This window comes from Lycorma delicatula, chromosome 2 (genome assembly GCF_047948215.1).
Source record: "Lycorma delicatula isolate Av1 chromosome 2, ASM4794821v1, whole genome shotgun sequence".
Classification (NCBI taxonomy): Eukaryota; Metazoa; Arthropoda; class Insecta; order Hemiptera; family Fulgoridae; genus Lycorma; species Lycorma delicatula.
Window position 1 is genome coordinate 231,625,430 of NC_134456.1, and position 25,948 is coordinate 231,651,377.

Consider the following 25,948-nt stretch of genomic DNA (forward strand, 5'->3'; position numbering starts at 1 on the left):
GTAGGTAATTATCTATCCAATAATCTGTTAATACATGTATAATTAACAATAAAGTAGACTTCACATATACATAGTTTATACACAGTTTATTAATGTAGAGATTAAATTTTAATCATCAAGCCAAAATTAAACTATTAATAAATTAAATTTTTACATTTGGAATCATGAATTTTTACCTATTCTTGTAATTGGTAAATTGTATTATAAAGTAAATAGCTTTAGCTTTGTTACAATTAAGAAATGTTACAATTACTGCTCCTGTATTTAATTTCATTACAGTATGGCCTTCACTAGCATTATGAATAGCCTCATTGTCAGTAGTCCTCTCAAAGATGAGGCAGGATCATCTGCAAAACAATAGATATATTATCCCTTATTCCATCCATCACATATTTTAACTTATAATGGTTAAAATACATGGTTACATGGTTCCGGTACCTTGTGAAATACAACACTAAATCAAAATAAAAAATTCCTAAAACCGCTAATACTCGTGGCTTGTATTTTGTTTGTCAGAGAAAAGGAAAGCAAATTTTTTAAGAATAATCTCTCTAATACCATATATGTAAATCTAATTTTTTATTAATTGTGAAATATCAAATCATTGATATAGAAAAGTTCTATAAATTCTGTCACTAACTTATAATTCTTATTCTGGGACCACCAAAGGGATCCTCTACAATTAAAATACAATCATCAAAATCAGTTCTTTGAAAGTTTTATTGGTAAGTATAAGATCTGCATTTAAAAAAAAAAAAAAAACTTTGTAAATCCAACTGAAATATATCCTTCTTGTAAATGTCAGCATATTTCTTCTGTACAGAATTCAGAAGAACTAAGACTAATATTAAATAATATTTAACATTCAACTGAGTATGTAATAAAGAAAAAGGTAAATTCTGTAAATTCATCAAAATTATTACTGCTAGTTCTTATAGAACATACTTATATACTTTTTCTTTTTCAGGATTTGAAAAGAATGCTAAAACGAGAAATGACAGATTCAATCACAGCACCTGTAGATCCAGCATTCAAATCAGTTAAAAAAAATTCAACTGCTTTTCTTATTTGGAGAATAGAGGTACTTTTTTTTTATTTTAAACATAAATTATTCTTTATTTTCTTATTACAGCATCAATAATTCTCAGAATAATTCTGTTAATTTATTTTATTAATTTTTAGGATTTTTGGTTCTAAGTACTCAATTATGTAGGAACATCTTTTAGAAAAAGAATCTTTTAACATATACTCTGTATTATTACTGAACTGTTGAGTAATTTAACATTTTGTGATTTAATATTATAGAAACTAATAAAAAAATCATATTAAGCATATGTTAGAAGAATTCTTCAGTTGCTCATAAAAATTGTCAACACAATAAAATCATTAGAAAAATTGCTATCATAAACATTAAAGCACACCTGTAAAGAAATTATGAGGACAGAGGTGGTTAAAAAAAAGGAATATTATATATGTTGAAATTTCATTCTGTAGAAATAACTGAAGTAGATACATTTCTGTACAAAGATTTGTAAAGCAGCTAAGGTTTATATAATCTTTGTAATACTTTGTAATCTGAAGGTTTGCAAGCAGCAAAGAATGGAAACTAAACTATTGATGGCAAGAAGATGGTAAAACTTGATGACCAAATTTTAAAATTTGAAGAAAGGAAATATGATTAAATATGATATTATTTTATCTAATAGATATTTAAACTTATTAAAATTTTAATAACTGTGGAAGTCACTTTAAAAAAATACCTTAAAGCAAACATTAGTTTGCTCACCATAAGAAGAGAACAGAAAGCTACATTGATACATTCTCTTGTTCACAATGAACTCAACGAATAGCTTCTTGCACTTCATCGCAGAACAGAACACTGTCAGACTAATACATAAATTTAAATGTGTTAATGAAGCACTCTTAGCTCATACACTCAACTGTTATCACAAGTTCTCTTTGAATGTTATCTCATAACATTCAAAGGGAAAAACCCACTTTCCCTAACTCACCAGCCCTCTGCAGAATTTATTCTCTCGGGCTTAAGCCTTATACTGATGAAACTGCAGCTGCTCCATCCTCCTTGTTCATTCAAGCATAATGGTTTCTAAATGTCTACTACCCATAACTTCTATACTATTCTAGTAATTTTTTCCATTGTTCCTCTTTGCTATTTCTGGATTTTTCTCTTTGTAAATTTATTGTCAGTTTACATTCTTAATTTTCCCTCTTTGAACTTCTTTATACATAACAATATACATATATATTGTTAGTGGATAAATTTTTGTACATCTTTTTAGAAATACTACTTTACAGTATGTAAGGTTAATTATTTTTATGAAAACATTTATTATATTCATAAGACCATTTGTTACCACTACATTTGATGTGTATATTCAAAGTAAAAGACCATTTTAAAAGTTTTGTATTAAATGATTAGGAGGCAGAGATGTTTTAAGCGAAGTCTGAAGAGCTTCTCAGTATCTCTAAAAACTCTAGATTTAATTTGCTAATAAATCTAATGAAGTGATTGTCACTTTATATAATCAAAAGATAACAGCTTCAGTGTATTTCCTCTCAACGTGTCAGAGAGGTAGACTCTGCAATAATAGTGTACTATTAATTCATTTGTCTTTCTTTTCTTATTTTACTATTTCTCTCAAAGGAATCATGATATAATATGAACAAACTGTTTTTTCAACCCGTTATTATTATTATAGTATTCATTGTAATTAGGCCAATTTCCTGTTTTGTGCAATAAAATTAATAAAAAAACTGTGTTAGTGAAACCCTCAAAAAAATGTTAAAACAAAGAATGAACTAACTTACTCAAAGGAAAGCTTTGTAGGGCTCTTAAGGATGGTGAGTCTTCCACACCGCCCATAATTCCTGTTCTGGGTGGAAGTAACACATTACTGATCAATGATTTTTATTGATAAACTCAAATATTTACTTAGATTAGAATAGTTTTATCACTAATTTAAATAATTAAATAACCACATACAAAAAGGCTCACACTTCCTTTAAAGGAAATCCTTGTCCTGAGTTAAGAGGTTATGGAATTATCCAAGTAAATTAATTAAACTAAATATTTTAAGAGAATTCCCAAGGTGTAAAAACTGCTTACACTGTTGAATTATTTTTTTTTTTTATATATATTAACAGCATGAAAACTTATTTGCATACATGTATGTGGTAAAACAAGTCTACTCAAGCTGATTAATTTTTGAGAAAAAAATGTTGAAAACTAGTATTCAAAAAATGTTGCATTAAATATTTTAAATTGCAGTTATTTTTAAAATTTGATAGTTTTTTAATTTTTATTTTAAATGCACTATTTAAAGATTACAAAAAATGATTATATCAAATTTGAATCTAATATATTTTGTAGATTAAAAGTTTTTTGTTTTTTTTTTTTTAAGATAATGATAGAAAGATAAAAAAGGAACTATCTTTGTTTTTTTGTTTTATGAACTATGTTCACTTAACATTTTTCCTTAAAAATACATATCATTTCAGTAGGTTTGACATGATCTTTTGTAAACAGATATGAAATTCATTCTTACTAATTCCATTTAATTGTTATAATATACAAGGTCCCAGGCTGAAGGTATCCAAAAGTTACAGCTTATGTTAGGACATAAGAACCAGTTAGGATATAATTTTTGTTAAACACACAAAGTTTTAAAGTTGAAGTTCACACATCAAGTTGAAGTTCATGTACCTTATCAAGTTCTTCTGTAAATATTTTTTTGCAGAAAAAGACATCTTAATGATAATTCAACTCTTGCCAGATTTTTCTTGACAGCTTCAACAATTCTGTCTTAAATCATCCAAATACTCAAAATTTTCTATGGTACATAAAACTTTTAATAAATCCCCAAGCAAAAATGTCCTAAAATGTCATGCATGACCTAGATGGCCATGCATTTGGACCTCCTCATTCGATCTAACATCCAGAAAATGTGTTGTTCAAGAACAGGTAACATGTTTTCTCGATGAAAGTGTGGTGAAGCACCATATTGTTGGAAATTGAACCCTATAGAAATGAAAGGAACAGCAGCAGTATGTCAAGGTAAATGTTTCGTATCACCAGTGGCCTCCATGAAAAACAACAGACCAAAAATGGCGATTTTTGTTCCATCTTAACCAGACATTGACTTTTGGTGTGTCCCTTTCATTTTTGATTACTGTAAGGGGGTTTTCAGTACCCCAAATTCGACAATTGGGTCTGTTTCACGCATGGAAAGGTTGCCTCATCACTAAATAATGTATCAAGATAATTAAAATTGTTTTCTACACTGTACAAGTATCTTTGCAGCAAATATGTCATAGGGGGCTATCATTTGGTTTAATGTCATGAAGGTGTTGTAACTTGTATGCTCGCAAATAGAACCGCTTATGAACAATGTCATGAACAGTGGAACTAGGAATTTGCAGTTCATAACTAGCCTGCCTAATTGACTTTAACATTTAAGATCAAGCCTACTTTTAAGAGATTGTGATGACTAGTTTTCTAAATATTGGCCATTACTATTGGATGCTTTATCCCAGACACCCTGTAATTTGCAGTATATTTATGTTTAATCTAAATTTTTTTTCTTGCAACATTTTTCATCCGTCTCATTCATTTTAGGAATTTAAATTCCTTTAAAAGTTCTTTGGTACTTCTAAGAAAAATTTTCCATTTCATAAATAAATATAAAACAAGCAAACTATTTTTTAATATACTGAATTACAGCTGTGAAAAATAGTGCATTTCATTATTTTTCAAGACACTGCAGCCAACTAACTTGATCTTCAACACTACTTGGCACTCATTACATATAAAATGCAAAACATAGTTTTCAGCAAACCACGTCTTGAATATTGTATTTAACATAACAACTTAGTGTGTCACCTATAGTCCTCAGATTACACCCACTTCATGCTTTCTAAATTTTTGATACTTTATAAAAGTTATCTCTTTTGAAATTTATGACCAAGCATTATAAGTATTTGGTAAAAATATCAATCATATAATCTCTTATAATTTTATCTACAGGTATAAAAATAAAATAAATTTTGATAAAAGGGGCAACATCTTGCTATATATATATATATATATATATATATATATATATATATATATATATATATATATATATATATATATATATTACATTTAAATTTAGACTACAAATTTACGTATGATACTTATGATTTTAGTACATCAGCAAAGCTTTTTACAAAAACTTATCACACATACAACTATAATTTGAGATATAGACTATAGAATCAATTATATATAGGCATACTACAAATAATAATGAAAAAATTAGTATTATAACACAAATGTTTTATAAAAATCATTCATGTTAATAGCAATTGTTTTAGATTGTAAAATTAATTTTGGATACAGAAAGTTGTTCATAAATGTAACAACTTGTAGTACATTATTTTTTTAATACCAAAATTATTTTTTTTGTCATAGAATCTGAATGTTGTACCTGTTCCTAAAGATCAATATGGAACATTTTATGAGGGTGACTCATATATCATTTATGCTGCATCAGAATATGGAAAGTATGTTGGACCGAAAATTAAGGTAAATAATTTTTAGAGGAAAGAAAAGAAAAGAAAGTGTGTGTGTGTGTGTGTGTGTGTGTGTGTGTGTGTGTGTGTTTCTAAAGATAAATTTGTTTTGAAAAAGTCATATAGCAGCACATTTACCTCTCATTTCATTCTTCAATAAATTTTCCTTTTCATAATTTGAAATAATAAGAATATAGACCACATGTATTGAATGAAATATAATAAATAATATAATAATAATAATAATTAATATAATAACAGTAAAAAAATTATTATTATTATTTTTTTAATAATTATTGAGTGAATGAGAATAAGAGAACATAGAGTTTAGAGGAGGAGAAGGGCCAATTAAAACATTGCTAGAAGGGTCAGTAGAAGATACAAAGAAGAAAGTATAAGAAAGAGTAAAATTATTATCTGAAAGGATATGGGTGCTATAAAATTTAGTTGGCAATATGAAAGAATGGGATGACATGGTATAAAGAACAATATGCCTCAGAGCAGTTAACCATTTGGGATGAAATTTTGATAAAAGTTAGTAACTAAAGTGTGATAGTTTTCATATTTATATCTTTCCCTGCTTATTTTGATATAGTAGAGGGGTAAAGCTTTCACTGAAATCTGAGAGTAATTCTCCAGATTCATACATTTTGAATGTGAATGGAAACAGCTTATTTAATATTATTTCTCACGGAGAACATTATTACTACAGCATATTGCTGTAACCTTTGTCTTATTTGTTTTTATTTTTTAACTTAAAAGCTCTGTCAGATTCAGTTCTTAATGTAAAGTCACCTGAAATCTTCAATTTCTTCCTCTTCTTATTAAATAGATATTCTGGTAGGAACATTTTGCTAATTTTTTTTTGTAATTTGTAGTAATCACCTGATATAATTATTATTCAGTTGTTGTTCATTTAATTTTATATATTTGTATTTAGAATAATAAACATTTAAGTACACAAAACCAGAAGGTTTATGCTTCATTGTTGGTAGAAAAAATAAGGTTACTGCTATACAGTAAGAAATCTCCAAAAAAGTCAATTAGAAAGGCTTCCATTAAGCTGAAAATACAAAGAATAAGTTTGCAAAAGATTCCCAAAGAATTGCTTTGTGCCAAGAATTGTTTTTGCCTGTCATCTTCATACACTTCATGAAGATGATTTTGACTAGGATTAGCTTTCATGAGAAATTTATAATGTGTTATGATGCAGTTCTTCATTTCTCTAACTCAGTGATATTATCTAATGAAGCATGCTTCAAATTGAACAGTCTATTAAACCATTATTAACCATGTTTATTGATCTCATGAAAATCATTGTGTAATTATGGTGAAGGAAATTAATGTATCTGAAGTTCATATTTTGGTGTAATCACAAAAAAAAAGTTGGGGCCTTATTTCTTCAATGGAATAGTAACAGAGTGTTCATATGTTGATATATTATCGCAAAAACAATCTGTATTCAACATTGCAGATCCCTGTGTTCAGTAGGAAGATGAGACACCTCCTCACTATGCTTTTCAAATTAACCATCTTGATCAAATTTTTAAAAAGTGATTTTTCATTCTAAGGAATTATCAAAGACATAATATTCTAAGTCAAATGATCTGAATGTCTTGAAGTTGTCTATTGAAAATTCAGTGGTTAGATGCCACCATAAATGTATAAGACAAAAAGACAATGATGATTTGAACACATCTTCTGATGTATATTAAGCATTTAATGACAAAAACCTTATTTTACTTTACCTTTTTTCTTTTTTAACTCTGTTCTTATTAACCACTGAGGAAACTGGATTGGATTTCAACCGCCCAGACAATTCCAGGATGTATAAGTAAAAAGTGATTAATTGTAAAACTCTATTAAAAAAAATTAAGTTAAGTTTCTTTTGTAGCTAAAATTATGTAGTATATAAGTACAGCAACTTATATTTGTTACCTTGCAAAAGATTTTTAAAAAATCATTAAAAGTTAAAAAAGAAGATATTGATTTCTGTAGTTTCAGGAAGTCAAAGGCCCGCTCGAGATGCACATTCATTTTTGGTTAGGAGCAGATACTAGTCAAGATGAATCTGCTATAGCTGCATATAAGACTGTTGAGCTTGATGATTATCTGTCTGGTAATCCTATACAACATCGTGAAGTTCAAGGAAGTGAATCGCCAAGATTTAAATCATATTTTAAAAATGGTTTAAGGTAAAATATTTTGTTTAAATTAATTTTTAATAGTATTTAAATAAAATTAGAAAATCTTTCAAGTTTCACATTGGAGACTAGTTTACGTTCAGATCATCATAAGGTTTTATACTGTTGTACCCAGTCCATCACTACTCTGTTGAAAATAGTAATATGAACTTATAAAATTCATTAAATTTATTTAATACCAGTAAAATTTATTTATATATTTGTTAAATTTTTTACTAATTATCCTTTCAAGTTAACTATTTACAGTATTTTATAGTGATCATTTTAGACACCATTTGATAATCATCCTTGTTAATAAAATTTTGAAATTTCACCTTTTGATACAATAGGTACTTGCTTTATAAATGAAGATTAGGTTAACAATTATTTTTATTATGGGTATGTTGGAGTTAATGTATCATTAATAATTTTTATTCTAATATTGCACCTAAATATTATTTTTATATTGTTTATATATTATATTATTTCCCTTAAAAAGGTTCATTAATTTATTGGTCTACATAATTTTGTCTTTTCTTATGATTGACTGGCATAAATATTGCTTTCATGAAAAATAATGTCAATTGTATTATGTGACAAATGCCTGTAGTGGCGAGCAAAGATGACCTGTAGGGTTGGATATCACCAGCATTTCAATGGCCTTGGCAAAATGATTTACAACAGTACATACATCTCTGTGAAGAAGACAATAGGAAACACCACTCACTACTGCTCATTTTGTCTAGTAAACCCGACATGGATCTTGTTATACTTGATAATCACTGTTTTCAAGAGTAACTGACATGTCATGTTAAATTACAACCACCAGTGGAATTGGTGGAATATTCATATAAAGGGAAGTATGGAAAAATGTTTTATCCCTCTTTCTGAATTAATGGTTTTGAAATATGATTACTAATTTCTTTTAAAGTTCCCACAGTTAAAATTTCACTGAAAGTAGAAATGTTTGGAATCAATAGTCATTTGAAAGGTTAGATGATATTCTCCATTCCTTTTCTATTCTGTCCATTAATCTTTTAATCTCAACATAATTATTACTTTGTATGACTTCAGTTTCAGTTTTAAATATTTAATCTTTTCTCTTCTACATTTCTTAACCCTCTGCAAATCTTGCCATTATGTTATTAACAAGACCTGGATGTATTATTATACAGAGTTCTAAGTTAATTATACAAAAGCAACCTTTAATATTGAAAAAAGTAAATAACTTACAGAATTATTTGATAAATCACTGAATACAGTAATGAGACCTTCAAGTCTCATTCCCACCTAACAAGGTCAGTTTCGACAGTGTGACAGACATTCATTCGTAGTCCAGGTAAATCAATGGGATGTGCCAGCTTAAAGTTCAATAATCTTTAAGTTACAGTAAGGAGGAGGGTATTGTGTCAATCAACTGTTATTTAAGCCCTACAAATTACAAACTGATAAATTACAATCATTGAGTGAAAGTGATATAGAAAACAAAACTGAGTTTTGTGTAAACATATTCAGTGTTGTATCAAACATAAAGGTTACTTTTGTATATTAATTTAAAAATGCCTTCTTTGGCCTGTCAACCTTAATTTATCTCTTTTCTAGATAGCACTATTTTACCCAAAATTCTATATTTTTAAGAAATTGTTGGCTCTGAAGAATTTAGTTGATGCAATTAAAAATTAAGGCAGTCGAATCATTTGACAATGATAACTAACATAAATACATTTTATTTCTTAATGTTGTAAAAAAGCCTACTCAATTTGTACTTTGAATTTTGTTTATAAGAAACAGAGTTATTATTTTTAATCATATTTTTATTAATTTCCTAATTTATTATCTGATATAATTTTGTTTAGTATATAAAAGGTAAAATTAGCAAATCTATATTAAATGATTGTTGAAAAAAATGGATTTAATGTTACAGATTACTAAGAGGAGGGGTTAGTTCTGGATTAAATCATGTAGCAGATAATTTTGAGCCAAGATTGTTTCGTGTTAAAGGAAGACGTATTCCAATTGTTCAACAAATGCCATCTATTTCATGGGAACATTTTAATAAACAAGATGTTTTTATTATTGATACCAATGATGTTATCTTTGTTTGGGTAGGAAGTGATGCTAACAATATAGAAAAACTTCAAGCCACTAAGGTATATTTGAAATGTTTAAAATATATTTAATACCTATTACTACCTATTTCCTTTAATTTATTTCTGTCAATAAAATTAATATATTGGTGCTAAATTAAGTTTTGGTACTAGATGGTCTTAATTCTAGCTGCATGTTATCCCAATTAGGAAATCTGCTAAGCAGCAATGTTTTCAATAAACAAATTTGGAGAATGTATTTTTTTGTTTCTTGTTTATTTTCATCAGCAATATTTTCTTAGGTATAGAAGGTGAAAGAAAACAAAGTATACACTAAATTTTCTTTTAAAATATGAAAAATCATAGCAGATGCTCACAAAATGGTAAAATAAGTATTTGATAATGCTTTAGGATGGTGTATGCAAATGTACAACTGGCTCAAGCAGTTAAAAATTACCAAACACTGTTAACAATACGAAAATTCAAATATGATATACTTTAACTTATCAGTACCAGAAATATTGATAAAATTAAAAATGATCCTCAAACATTTTGATGTAAGTGACAATTTGATATTGTTAACGGATAGAGAAAAATTAGTTTTAAAGCTCATAGCAATTGTCATAAGTTTTGGCTAAATTTAAAAATGAAAGAATCATATTTATTGAGTATTATGAATTCTCAAAAAGGAATACATTTAACCCTTATTCAGCCGTAATCAGAATTGATGTTTTAAATGACTTTCATTTGTCAAGAAACAGCTAATAGCTCATGAGCATCCAATTGTTACATCATAGAAATTAAAAAGAGAGCAATTTGTTATACTATGAAAGTGATTAATTTCTCTCAAGACACTGGCAGCTTTCTTCGATATTTTCCAAAGTTAATTAATTTGAACTAAAATGAATTAATTTCAGAATTGTTTTTCTTCAATTAAAATTAATTGTTGAAACTAAAGGTTACAGCATGTTTATTGTCAATCATGTAAGTGTTAGGCTTATGATTTAAAAACAACAATCATTGATTTGCTGATATTGAGATCAATGGCAACAAGTTATCAATGTCAAAAGTATTTTTCAATGAATATTTATTGGCCAAGAATACAACACTCAAGATAGTAGGTTATATAATTTTTAGCTAATTGTACCTATATAATCAAGAAATACTTGATGTAATCAATGACAGCGAATTGACTAAAACAGTATGAAATATAATAAAATGTTATCAAAAGTTTTCACAATTTGAAAAATGTATGAAACCTTAGTGATATGAAAGCATTTAATATGGAAAAATTAAATACAGTAATAGTCTACTATGATACAAACTGCATAGAATCGTGAAAAAGCTAAGTCCACTTCACCAGATTTAGTTAATGGACTTAAGGCAATTTCTTCATTTGTCACATGGTTGCATTAATGCAACCATTTACCAAAAAGGACTGAAAGGGTTTTAATGAAACACACTTTTGGATATGTACAAAATATAATTTACAAGGAAAACCATACCTCTTCTCTAATCAACCTCTAATAGCTATTCTGGTTTGATTTAGTAATTACAGTGACTTATGAAAGTAATGGCTGCATACTAATACCTAATATTATGAAAACATGGACAAATGGAACTACAAATTTTATTAGAAAACAATTTCAGTTTGAACTGGCTTTTGCAAACATCAGGACATGTTTCAGGGTATGACATTAGACAAAGCAGTTATTGACGTAAGAGAGAAAGAAATTCTTTGAGCTCAACTGTTGATGAGCATGTCCAGAATAAAATAAATTAGCCTTTTTAAATTTCTACACTTTCAGTAGATTGATAAGATAAGAAATTCTCCTTATGGGCCAAGAGCAATAAGAGGATAGAATGAGAAATTATGTGATGAAATTAATTAAATGTTAATATATAAATTTAAATGTTGATGTAAAAGAATAAAATGACAAATTAATTATATATAATCATTGTACTGTATGTGTGTATTTATATTAGTATTCCCTGTTAAAGGAAAATACATTGTTCTGTTTCAGTATAAACTACAAGAGATGATCAGAAAGTAAGTTACACCCCCTCTATGAAACAAATACATATTTGTAAGACAATTTTTTTTTTTATTGAACAAAAAACTAATATTTTTTATCTATTTTTCAACATAACCACCATGTTTTTCTAAACACTTTTAATACCTTGTGACAAGTTTTTCAATTCCACTCTCATAAAAATTTTGTCCAATTTCCTTCAACCATTTAAGGACTGCTTCTTTCAGTTCATCAACATTAGCGAGAACCAAACAGGTGGTAATCACAGGATGCTAGGTCAGGGTTGTAAGGCTGATGAGACCACACTTCCCACCTGAATTTTTGCAGTAACTCCTTTGTCACAGCTGAATGAGTAGCATTGTCGTGAAGAAAAATGACCCATCGCTCAATCTTCCAGATCTTTGATCTTTAATGGCATTACACAATTTTTTTTTAGTCTCACAGGTAAGATTCAGCATTATTTGTTGTTCCTTGGGGCATAAACTCACTGTAAACAACTCCCTCAGAAGTGAAAAAAAACTGTCTGCATAACCTTTCAAACATATGGGGATGTTTTCAATTTTTTTGTTGCGGTGAATTTTTGTGTCTCCATTCATGTGATGCTTATTTAGTCACAGGAGTGTAATGAAGCACCCAGCTCTCATCCCCTGTGATGATTCATTTCAGCCCTGAAATAAAGAAGTAAAGAAAGAGCAGATGCAAAATGTTGATGTTTGTGGTTTTCAGTCAATAGATGTGGCACCCATTGTGCACACATCTTACGGTAACAAAGCTGATAGTGAATAATTGCAAACACACCACCATAATTGATAAGTTCACTTGCTTTCTTTCTAATTTTCATGCGCCGGTTACTCAAAATCATTTCATTCACATGTTCTGCATTGCCCCTCGTGTTTGCAGTTGGACACCCAGCACGCAGTTAATCACTCACATTTGTTCTTCTGTTTCTGAAAATTTGGCACCATTTTGTGATCATGTGGCGTGACATTGCATTCTAACCATAAACCTCAACAATTTGGCTTTGAATTTCACAACAGTTGTAACTTATTGCCTGCAAAAATTGGACTACTGAACACATTTCCATGGTGGACAAAACTTCTAGAGAACACACTATACTGACTGACACTATACTGAATATCATACAGAATTGCTTGGGGGAGTGTGGGGGAGTGTGAAAACATCAACACAACCAGTGCTGCCACCATAAGACATTATATTCCTTTCAGTTCAAGAACACACCAAGGGTGTAACTTATTTTTTGATCCACCTCTCATACATACTTATTAAATTGTAGATTTTACAAGTATCTGCTAAAATAATAAATTAAGAAAAATATTTTTATTTTAAAGAAAACATTCTTTTCAATTTATTTCTGTTTTTAATATATTTTTACAAATCATAGGCTATGTCGATGGGCATTACTCCACATAAAAATAGATAAATAACTGGATAATAGATAAATATAGTCTATGATAACTGAGAGTGAGTTTATTCAAAACCCAACTTTTTGCTAGTATATTACTAGCAAAAGTATATTAGTATCTATTATAATTAATTACATAACTTCACTTGATGAAAGAATGTTGTCCTCAGATTTATTTTTGTGGCAACTTGTGTTCACATCTCCCACTGCCCAAAACAACCTTTTGATGTTACATGTTCCTGCTTGCTGTACATCATGTAGCTTCATGGAAGTTAATAGGAATTTACATTAGCTCAAAGAAAAGCACCACACCACATGCACATACACACACATATATATGCAATTGTTAATAAACACAAATTAAGCTTACAAATATCATAAAGAATATGAGTATTGCTAACAAAATGGTAGTAGAAGATTTATAAATACAAAATAAATTACAAAATATACAAATTAACAAAAGAAATTTAATTGAAAACCCCCAAAATTAAAAAACTGAATTAAACCTCGTAAATAAAAATTCAATAGAAATATTTGATATGATAAATTTGAATTTAGGTTGGATCTATAAAATTAATTGTAATAATTTCAATAATATTTATGAAAATCACCAGGTTGTTTATTCAGAAAAAGATTTTTAGAATACTTACACACACATTACAAAAATAGATAGTCATTTGTCCAATGTGATAGAACAATACATGACAATGTGAAAAACTGCTGTTGTACTTTTTTATATAATTGTTAATTTGATATACAATTAAAAATTGTGAGCTTACTATAAAGTGTTTCAGTATATAGCTAATACAATAAAGAAATGGGTAAAAATTATTTAACATAATGTGTGTACATTTAGATTAGCAGTATGATAACATATTACTTCTCTCTTTTATTTATTTATATTTTTTAAATATTATGAAAAGAATGATTACAATGTTATTTTGGATGTGATAATTGATTTCGTTGTGGTCTTTCCAGGAAGGTGCTTCGATTGGAGGTGAGCAAATAATTATAATATTTTAAATTATAAGAATTATAATTTATACCTCCAAATTAATTATAATGATTTTTAACCTCCAGACTGTTATAATTTAATGACATGAAACAATAAAATTTTCTATTTCTTTGTTCTAGCTACTATTATTATTACATGTCATTCATTTTGTGTTCCACTGGGTTCATGGTTGTTTTTTTTTTTTTTGTATATATATTTATATTAATCTATACAATTATAATCTTTCTTTTAGTTATTATTTTTCTCATGTTAGTTCTTTAGTAAGTAAAAGTGAAGATGTATTCTTTATTCCTGTAATTTGGTTCTAAAGAAACTTTTCATTTCTTGAAAATAAAAATTGTTTAATTTTTTAATTACAATAATTCTTATTTGGTTAATTTGGTTTTTGAAAAACAGATAGCTATGCAGTTAAAAGAAGAACATAGTGCAGTATCAATAGTATTTATGGATGATGGTAAGGAATCTAAGCTACCGGAATCAGAACGTTTACTTCTTGGTATATACCTGGATCTATCACCAGCTGCAAGACAAGCAATTAGAAAAACCTCTGAAGATGATCAAATGACTGAATATATGGAACGTAATGCACTTAAATTATATCAATGTTCTGATGACGATGGTACTTATAAAGTGACTGAAATAAAATCTGGACCATTGTTACAGTCTGATTTAAAATCTGATGTAAGATTTTTTTCTTTTAATTTATTTAATAATTAAACATTTAATATATGTTTTATTTTGAATTTCTTGTGATAGTTAATTATCACGATTTTTTTTTAATTTAGTCTCAATTATATTTACTAATAAACTAGTAAACTATCATCATCCATGTTTCTATGGTTTTCTTGTTCGATTTAGTTTGGGTAGAGTAATTATAAATTATTTTATTGCTGTCATTCAATTACATTTATTTTATGCATATTGTGAAGCAGTTACAGTATCTTTTAAATATTTTTTCTTAGCAAGTATTTTATTTTTATGTGTAAAGGGTTTAACATTAAGTTAAAACCACAAATTAGTTATTGCTTTTTTGTACTTTTTATATACCACTTGTTTAACCCCTCCACTATTAAAACTTTAATATTAAATAAATGCATTACTTAACCAAATTATTGTCATTGATACCAACTGGTATCACCAGCTTGTTTGACCCACAGACCTGAACACATTAACAATTATACCTTTAGACCAGTGTTTCTCAACCTGGGGGCCATGATGATGAAAGGGGGATTGTGAAATTAGCCTACAACTTTACACATAAACAATAATGAAATCATTTTATGAGAAAAAAATCATTTTAACATTTTACTTACATTTATAAGTACACATGCAAAAAAAATGAGTTGGTTGTATTTGTTTTTCGTTTAAAAGTTTCTCCATTTTCTCCAATTCCCGTATTTAGTTTTTAGCGTAACCATAGACTAAAAACCCTTTTCACAGAGGTAAGATATGGTAAAAGGGACTTACTTTCTATGCTTCTGCAACTAATTTCCATATTCACTTTGACGAGCAAGCCAAAATGTATTTAAACCTTAAGATGTGAATTGAAGTTGTAACTTTTATTTGCAGACATTTTGATTCACCATTTGTGAATCAAAATAACTTAGCAGCTGTAACAACATTATCACTAAATGGATTCAGTACCCATCTCTTCAAGAAATCATTTTTATCTTCCAGGAAATACTCCTTCAACTGAATTGTTAGCTCACGCAAATGCATCTTCATACTGTGAATAATAGTGAATAACTGTGGTGAATAATAGTGTCTTCATCTAAATTTTTCTTAATATAATCAGAATATTTTCTCAACATAAACAGAAAATTATTATATTATTTTTCTTATATAAGCTATAGAATTCAAAAATATATATAAAAAACACTTAAATAACAACAGTATTGACCCTTCAAATAGTTGTTTAAAAAACTGTAAAAAAGCAATAAAAATAACTTCTATGCAACAAAATAAATATAATACAAATATAACTGGAAAACCATATGGTTAAAAACAGAAAAGAAAAAACTGAAAAATGAATGATATCATAACAGCAATCATTCTAGTAATAACATTGTACTTTAAATTTTAAAGTACAATTTAATTTAAATGTTATTTTAAATAACATTTTACTTTTAATTTACTTTTGAGTGGGGAAACAGATCAAAACTTTTGCTTTGAAGGCAGTTAATCCAGTTACGCTTCTTCATGAAAGTATGAACTTTGCCTGTCACTAATAAAGTGTTTTTATCATATCCTTGTAAATTCACATTCAAGTTGTTAGATGCAAAAATATATGAGCCAAGTAAGCCAACAGCAATATACTTTTTATTCTCTAAAATCATTGAGAAATGTGTTTGTTTAAGCCTGGAAAGATACTGTTAATCCATCTTTCAATTTCAATAACCAGGTTAACACTTTTCCCCATGATATATCTGACTTCTGTATGGAAAAGTTGAGATTTTTTCTTTTCATCACATAGTTTAACAAACAACCTATTCTGTAACTATCGACTTTTAATATAATTAACCATTTTTACAACTTCGCAAAGAATTTGTTGAGATTATCCAGGATATTTTTTATGGCAAAAGCATGTCTGCGAAGAAGCAGTACATCCATTCTGCCCTTGGTATAAGATAATCTATTAATATTTTCAGAAATCCACTGTTCTTTCCTGTTATCACCTTTGTACTATCACTACATACTGTAATGTATGTAATACGTACATTGCGTGTGTATGTGTGTGTCCGTGCATGCGCACATACACACGGAGAGAGAGAGAGTGAGAGAGAGAGAAAATTAACATATTTCATTGATTTTAACAGAAATTTTTTTTTGTAATAAAAGTAATAATATTGAATAAGGGTAAATTAAAAAAATAGTTCCAATGCACGTCATCAATACACACTTTGTGCAAATAAGCATAATCAATTTGTTATTAAAGGTTTTTATTCTACTATTATCTAAAATATAAATTTGTTTTATTGTTAAAATATTTAGGATTCATATATAATTGACAATGGAGCTAAAGGTGTATGGGTGTGGATTGGAAAGAAAGCATCAATTAAAGAAAGAGTTGAAGCAATGAGAAATGCATATGGATTTGTAAAAAAGAAACTTTATCCTGCCAGTACACCTATCAATAGAGTTGTTGAATCGGGGGAGCCAATGGAATTTAAGGCACTTTTCCTTAACTGGGTCAATAAAGAGCCATTTAGTAATCATAAAAGAACATCAGGTAATATTTATTTTACTCTTAATTACATTTTGCAATGTAAAATCATTATTATTAATTTAGGTTCCAAGAATTTCAATTGGGTTTCATTTTTACCGTTAGAGCAGAAACCAGGTTGAAATTATAACTTGAAATGAAGCAATTCAGAACATTTTATTTGTTAATATGATTTAAATTTTTCAATGTTTCAAAGTTTATATGACTGTTTTACTTTTTATTTCTTTGCGAGACACCCACTACAGTATATGACTCACATTTATTAAAAGTAATTAAAAATATTATCATTTACTGCTTTTTCTCTTGCTTGTTTTTCTCAATTGAAAGTTTTCACAAAGATATCTCTATTTATAAAAAAACTTTTTTTATACAATAAATAGCATAATCAAATTTTAAGCCATAATTATATATATATATATATATATAAATATTAAGATTATATAAATCATTCTGCTGCTAAATGATTTGGCTAAATCTAAACAAAAAATTATTATTTATAAAATTAACCATTGAATAATACTAATATTTTGGAATACCTGTTTAATCAGATTAAAAGTTTAAATAATAAATTTTTAGTAATAATGTTACAATAAAATTTCATCATAATCCATCCTACCCCCTAAAAAGAATCTTTTTGAAAAAGAAACATTATTGTTGTAAAATTTTCAGTGGAACTTTTTAGTCTCTTCCATTTAAATATAGTAAACTTAAAAAAATCCAAAAATTTTCTTGGAAAGTGATTTTGGAGCGGAGGAGCAAAAACAGAAAAAATAAAATACTTTTTTTGGTTTATTTAGCATATAATAATACAATAAATAGCACATCATACAACTTAATTTAATCATACAATAAACTTCATCATAAATATTACCTCCATCCCAAAAAAGAAATCTTAATAACAATTTTCACTGTAATATTTTTCACTTATAATTATTTTTCTATTATATAAAAAGTTATAAAATTGTCATCAAATTATCACAACTTTGTTGTCAGTTTTTTAAATTATATTTATATGCTTGTCAAACATCCCTGACAGCATTTTTAAGTTTTCCTTTTTTCATTTATTTTTTTACAATTTTGTAAATACCTTCTTTGTTGTAAATGTTAAAAGATTATTTTTATTAATTACTTTTATCTTTTTTTTAAATGTAATTTTATACTTAATATGTGTTTATTATATGCATTGACATTGGAGTATAATTTTTTTTGTTTGAAATCAATAATGACAAATTTAAATTCCTCACCCTCAAAAAAATTACACAGCAACAAAAAATGTAATTAAAAGGATGATTAAAATTTTAACATGATTATTAGCTTAGGGAAATAATAAATTAAATTTTTCAAAACTTATAATTACATTTAAAAATATATTTAATTATAATGTTATTATCTGCTAATGGAATATATTTTGGTTTTTTATTGTCATAAAAAAATACTTTGGAAGAATACTTTGGTTCTACAAAACAACCCAAAAGTTATAAAAGAAAAACAGTGGTATATAAAGTTGTTTTATTAATGTTGGTAAATTAATGTATTCTGCTGCTGGGTTGCAGTTTGTAAAACTATTTGTTAACATGCTATAATTTTAGAAATTTAAGTTGATATTTTTTTAATAATTTTATACTCCAACAAATAAAATAATAAATATTTAGTAATTTTGTTTTAATTAAGCTCATAGGAGTTGGCTTTTCAAATACAGCAAAACAAATAAATCTAGATATAAAAATAAAGGGTAGAATTAAACTGATTGATGTAGAAAGCTATTGATGAATCTACCACTACTTATTTAATTTGTTTTACTTCATTTTATTTTTGTATTTTTACAAAGAATGATTTTAAGTACAACAAATTATCGATGAATGATACCACTCCACTACTTATTTAATTTCTATATCAGTCAGTTTAATCTTGGAATATGATTATTAAACCCTGGATAATAATGACAAAATTAGTTTGAATTATTATTTAAAAAAACAGGCTTCTAGATACAAAAGATAGTGATTTTTTTCTGAAACTTAGAAAATGTGATTAAAAAGCTACAAAATTAAACAATCATTATGTAAAACAGAAGTTAAAAAACAGAAATTTTTAAGCTATAAGTTACTAACAAAATTGCATAAAACAAATTAAAAATTAATAAAAGAAGCATTTGTACTTGTTATTAATTTATTTTTAAAATGCAATAATTGTTCTGATAAAGTAGCTACTGTTATGAAAGTGCTCATGAGCATGTATAAATAATTTAATATAGGATGCAACATTATAACATTTTTTAAATAATAATTTGAATGTTATTCTACTGTTAAGTTTACCGTTAATTATAAAAAGAAAAATTGGTAAAATATACCATTGGCATATAAAAGGAAAAACTAAATAAATATTTATAAATTCAAAAAATAAAAATTAAACATTAAATCTGACCACTGGATTATAAACAGTGAATCATGGAAACTTGCAATGAGACATAAGAATATACTATGAAATTTCTTACTAGTTATGAAAGTTCATTGATCTCGAAAATACATTGACAAAAAAAGTTTAAATCTGGCACAAATATCTGGCTACATACTTTATAATCCTGCTTTGGCCTGATTTTCAACCCCACTGGATATGGGGTGATCAATTTTTTTTTAGAAAACTATAATTTTTATTACCTTCGTTAAATAACATTGCACCAAATCAGACCAACTTATAATTACTCTTGAGTAAATAATTACTCAGTTAATTTAAGACTCAAAAACAAAGGCATTGAATGTGGTCCATATTTAAAGTATCTTTTTTTTACTTTAAATCTAACTATATAGTAATATTAATATAGATAACATAGGATTTTTAAAAATGGGGCTCCTGTGGGGCCTATCTAAAGATTTGTTTCAATTTTTGTAATCTCAGATATCTGTTTTCAAGTTATGGCTGTTTAAAAGATCAACATTTTTAATAAAAAAAAAAATTAATTTTTGGAATTATTCACTAAATACAGTATAATTTTGATGATAAAATATAAACAACGGTCAAAGAGATCAGCTAGGATCCAAAATGTTTTCCAGAGAATTTTTTTTAAAATTATACTTTAATATTGCATAATTTGTATCACTTTGATATTTTTCGCAATTGTACTGGAAATATTGAATAATTAAGTCATTATTATTTAAAAACCCTATGGCATAATAAAGAAAAATCTGTCAGGATAAAGTCAGGAAAGTTATGCAACATTTTTTTATAATAAAAATAACATACTTAGTGCTTAATAACCATTGTCAAGCCTGAAAAAATTTGTTGATTAAAAAATTTGTTATTATGTTTTTGTTTTTTGTGTTAGTTTTGCGGAAGGCTAAAACAGTTGTACCAAAATTGGATGCGGAGTCATTGCAAGCATCACCAAATCTTGCTGCAGAAACTCAGCTTGTGGATGATGGCAGCGGTTCAGTAACTGTATGGAGAGTTGATAAAACAGACCTGATTGAGTTACCTAAAGAATCATATGGAACTTTCTATAGTGGAGATTGTTATCTTGTACATTACGTATATTCAGCTTCCGGAAAAGAAAGACATATATTGTACTACTGGGTTGTAAGTTTTTTTATTACTAATAATTCAGGCTAAAAAGAAGGAACATATGTACTATTTAAAATTAATTTATTTTTAATATTCAAATAACTAATCTGATGAAAACAACTGTTATGAAAGTGATCATGAGCAGATGAAATATATTTTTTTTTTATTCCAAAAAAAATTTATGATACAAATACATTAAATGTCAGTTACTTATTTGTAAAGCATAATAAGTTACATTTTCTCATTCTCAGTTTAATTACTAATTTTGATATTAAAAAATCATATTTTTTTCTTCTAAATGCAAACTTTTACTCAAAGTAGTGTTCTCATACAAAAGAAAAATTTGAGATAGGAGCATTTGATAAATTTTATTTTTGAGTGTTTCAGCAGTTAACTTTAGAGGTAGTTGTCCTCTTTGGAAATTAACTGTGAAAAACATTGTATGGTCATAATTTTGGGGTTAGGATTGTTACAGCCTAAAGTTTTTTACATCAAAATTTTGGGTTTTTCATTGGCTTTCATAATAATGTCTCACAACTCCCACTCTGAGTCGCTGCCCCTTGGATGCTTGAGTTAATGGTGATCTTAAACCAAAAACTAGTTTTGAGATGATTTTAATTTATCATTTATTATTGACTATTATTAATAATTTGTTGCAGAAAAACAATTAGCAATGAATCTAAAAGAAAATAAATATAAAATTAATTTATAATTTTGTTTTTTACAAATTGCAGAAAATAGAATGTAATAGTTGTTTAAAAGAACAGTAGTTTTTAATTTTGCTGTAATACTTTCAATATATATGTATAAGGTATTCAATTTAAAATAGGTCTGACCATCACTTAGTTTTGTCTATAAATAGAAGTTGATTAGCAAACACTTGCACAATAATTTACACAAGGTATTGAAAATGATGTCCATCCACTTCCATGCACTTGCCAACATGTTTGACTATGTTCCTGGATACTCTTGTTAGCTATACCTTGTCTGTTTCCTTGATAGCATTGGTAATGTTTGTCTTCAGTTCCTGCTGAGTGTGTGGATTGCTCCTATAAACAATCTCTTTTAAGTAACCTCACAGATTAAAGTCTAGTCTAATCAGATCAGGGATCTTGTAGCACCAACTCTTTAGAAATTATACTTCCACTGTAAAATCCTGTAGAATCTTTATGGTAGAATGAGCTGTATGGCAAGTGGTGCTCTGTCCTGTTGTAACAGGATATGAGGAGATTTTGTAACTGCCACTTTCATGACCTGTATGATCTGCAATTAACCTGTGCACATTTCTGGTCTAACATCAAACCTGTTTCACAAAAATGTTTAACGAACCTTTGAATAACACTTAGTGGCACTTACTTTTCAAATACGTCCCTGAACTTTTGTCAATGCACAATATGAATTCTTCAACAGTTTACAAAAACAACCTTGTTCAAAAGCTAATGCTTGACACAGACTCAAATACTTAAATGTGCAGGCAATCTATGTGCAGTAGTACCATTATTTCAATCTATTATTTGTCTATTATTTCCGATCTACTGTTAAACAATGTTACACATTTTAGGTTCGGTAAGTTATCCTGAAATTATTGACAATTCATAAAAAATATGGTACTTATCAATAGCCAGATGATCTTTATCTGTTGCAGTTTGAGATTTGTAATTATTAATAATTACAAAGCTTTACTGTTATAGATATAACAGTAGGAGGAGAACTGAATAAAAGTTTTTATTCTTACATTTCATTGAGTAAAAAAATTCTTTATTTCTGAAAATCATTTCATAATACATAATACATTTTTAGAAAAGCTGTGCAAGAACCTACAGCAGTCAAACCAGTACATTACTCGTACAGATGCAGCTGTATTTCATTGGAAACCAACTTCCTCTTTAAATGCAGTTTTTATTTACACAATTCCTTCATTAGGTTTGTTTCTTTAACTTTTTTGTACTATTAGGCATTAGATACTATGAATGTAATTAGATGTCAAGAAGAGTTTTTTGGAAGGAATAAGACAATTTTTCTTCTCTGAATTACCATTTACCATTTCTTTGAAAAGAATTGATTGAAAGGTTCTTCGTAAAATTTAAAATTACATTACAACACTTAAAATGCCACATGTAATCACTTATGAGATTTAATAAATGCTAATTAGTATTTTTTACCTCAGAATCTGTACTTCATATTAGAATACACTCTTTTTTCTAATAATGTGATTTCAAATAACATTATATGCAGTAATTAAGATAAAACTAAATTTAGTTTTATCTTAAGAAGATTTATTGTAACTTAAGTCTTTTTTAAAATGTTAGGAAATTTTATATAAAACTGAACTGACTGAAAAAAATTACACAAACTTGGAAATAAAAATAGTTCTTTATGTTATTTCTTTTTAGGGACTCCAATCATCAGCTACTGAACAAACAGCTTTGGCATTTCATACAGTTGAAAAAGACAATCAGCTGAATAATGTAAATCTTGCACAAGTGAGATTGGTACAAGGCAAAGAATCTCCACATTTCCTCGCAATTTTTAAAGGAAAGATGATGACTTTCTCTGGGGAATATCAAAAGACAATGCCTTCAAAATTTCTTTTGCAAGTTATTGGAAATAGACCATACAATACTAGAGCGACCGAGGTATGTTTTTGATAACTTTGCAGTTGTTAATAATCTCTGTAATATAAAAGTAATGTATTAGCAATTTTTAATTTGAATAACATATCCTTCTTAAAAAAAAGTCAATGATTTGATACAATCATACCTTTACAGTGCATTATTGAAGCTTCTATTTCATAAGACGGTCATATGATTATATATGATGGTCAACTGATTTACTCAGATGAAGTACATAAAGAAAAGTCAAGAACTGTCACCATAAGGATCCTGCTATGTTCACAGAGTCAGTTAGTGCACTGGTTGATTTTTTGTAATGGTTTTTTAAGAAACTTATGAATTTATAATCCTGTGATTTGTGAATTCAAATTCATTCACAAGTTGCAGGATATTGGTGATTCATGAATCACTGAAAAGTAATCCAGTTTTCGAACAACAAAAACATTTGACCAGCTAAAATCCATTGTCAGCTTGTAGAAATTCATGGGCAAGGTGAAATGAAATTCTACATAAGTGGTGTCATTGGTTATTGTGAGATTAGTTTTAATTTTGATACCTGTGTTTTTTTTTTAATTATTTGTTATTAATATTGTATATCATTTTTAAATTGAAACAGCGCTATTTTTTTTATTTCTAGGTCAAATTTCAAGCCTCATCACTTAATTCAAATGATGTATTTGTACTATTTTTTAATGGAAGTTGTTTTGTTTGGTGTGGCAAAGGCTCTACTGGTGATGAAAGAGAAATGGCTAAAAGTATAGCTCAGTCAATAGATAATACTGATCATGTTGTTGTTTATGAAGGTATAATATATACATAGCATTAAATATGGTATTTTTAACATATATTCTATTTGAAATAAATGATCTAAGAACATTCACCTTTGCCATATGATGTAATACATTATTGCACATTTTATAGCCCTTCTAGGTAGTGTTGTCAGGAGTAAGTCTTTCATACTGTAAGTTTGATTCTTATACAATAAAACAATAATATCATGTTGGAATAACAATTCCAGCCAAATCTTTTAGAATAACAGTCTATAAAAGAATGTTTATATCATACTTATTATTCAGTTAATTATTGGTTCGCTACTACATAATATAAACTAAAAACATCAGAATAGAAATTGCACCACATATGTTCATTATGTTATTTTAAAAAATTTCAACTAAAAATAAATTTGATTAAAAAAATTACTCCAGTAAATGAAGCAATATTTGACAGTATTGTACTGAAAAATCTTTGTTTTGCTAAATGAAATAAGTGTTTTCTATATGAAATTTAAACATTGCCATCTTAAAACCCCAGTTGTCATTTTACACTTCCTACAACACTGTTCAGTTATGACACATAGGATCCCCTTAATATGAAATGGAGTCTGGTGGATCATTCTTATCAAAATCTAGTTTTTAAACTCCTGATCACTATTTTCATTATTTTGTTGTACTGGATACAAAATTAAAAACATCTCCTTGTATAACTTTGTACTTTGTATTTTAAATTAACATTAATATACTGCATGTATAAACATTGACAACATTTACCATAATTACACCAGAAATCATGTATCCTGTAAGAAACCCTGCTTTATGAAAATATATTCTTTTTAAATTATTGAAAAATGGTTTGATTTGTAACTGAATATGAAATCAGCTCTCTAAACTGAGCATATGCAACTAAATAAAAAAACATAAATTGCAACATGTATATATGATCATGGAAGTAAGTTGGGCCACAGACATTTACTTTAGAGGTAATAAGATGTATTGAATTAATGCAATCAGTAAATTAGGATATGATCATACGTAATGTTCAGCACAGGTGATAAAGAAAATACACAGTTGGTCCATTTAGTTGCCAACATTTGTATAGACAAAAAAGAAAAAACTATAAAATAAATGTAAAAAATCCCAAAAAGTTTAATCAAGCAGTTTTCAAAAGAATACAAGAAAAAATTGTTTTAATTTATTTTATTTATTAATCCAGATTTCTACGGCTGTCACGATCTCTCTACACCCAGTTTCCATCGAAGTCTCCTGGCAGTCCTCCATGTTCAAACCTCCTGCCACCTTGGTTATACCGTCCATCCATGTACGTCTTGGCTGTCCCCTTTTTCTTCTGTTATGTGGTAACTATTCCAAAATATACTTAGGGAGACACTCACACTCCTTTTCCTTTCTATTGACAGACCAAACCAACTGCCTTCTGCGAATATCTAAAATGTCCCCCTCCATTTTCAT

At 27.6% G+C, this 25,948-nt stretch overlaps 1 protein-coding gene across 2 annotated transcripts in view; it reads left to right on the forward strand.

Annotated features, from left to right (window-relative positions):
* qua (villin like protein quail) overlaps positions 1-25,948 on the forward strand; it is a 200,861-nt gene that overhangs the window by 148,350 nt on the left and 26,563 nt on the right. For both annotated transcript variants that reach the window (XM_075357331.1, XM_075357329.1), the window contains exons 2-10: positions 968-1,081; positions 5,474-5,587; positions 7,573-7,769; positions 9,682-9,907; positions 14,712-14,996; positions 17,307-17,544; positions 20,858-21,108; positions 23,487-23,729; positions 24,343-24,508. In XM_075357331.1, the coding sequence (XP_075213446.1) occupies positions 980-1,081; positions 5,474-5,587; positions 7,573-7,769; positions 9,682-9,907; positions 14,712-14,996; positions 17,307-17,544; positions 20,858-21,108; positions 23,487-23,729; positions 24,343-24,508 (1,822 nt within the window). In that variant the 5' untranslated portion in view covers positions 968-979. The remainder of the gene's footprint in view (positions 1-967; positions 1,082-5,473; positions 5,588-7,572; positions 7,770-9,681; positions 9,908-14,711; positions 14,997-17,306; positions 17,545-20,857; positions 21,109-23,486; positions 23,730-24,342; positions 24,509-25,948) is intronic.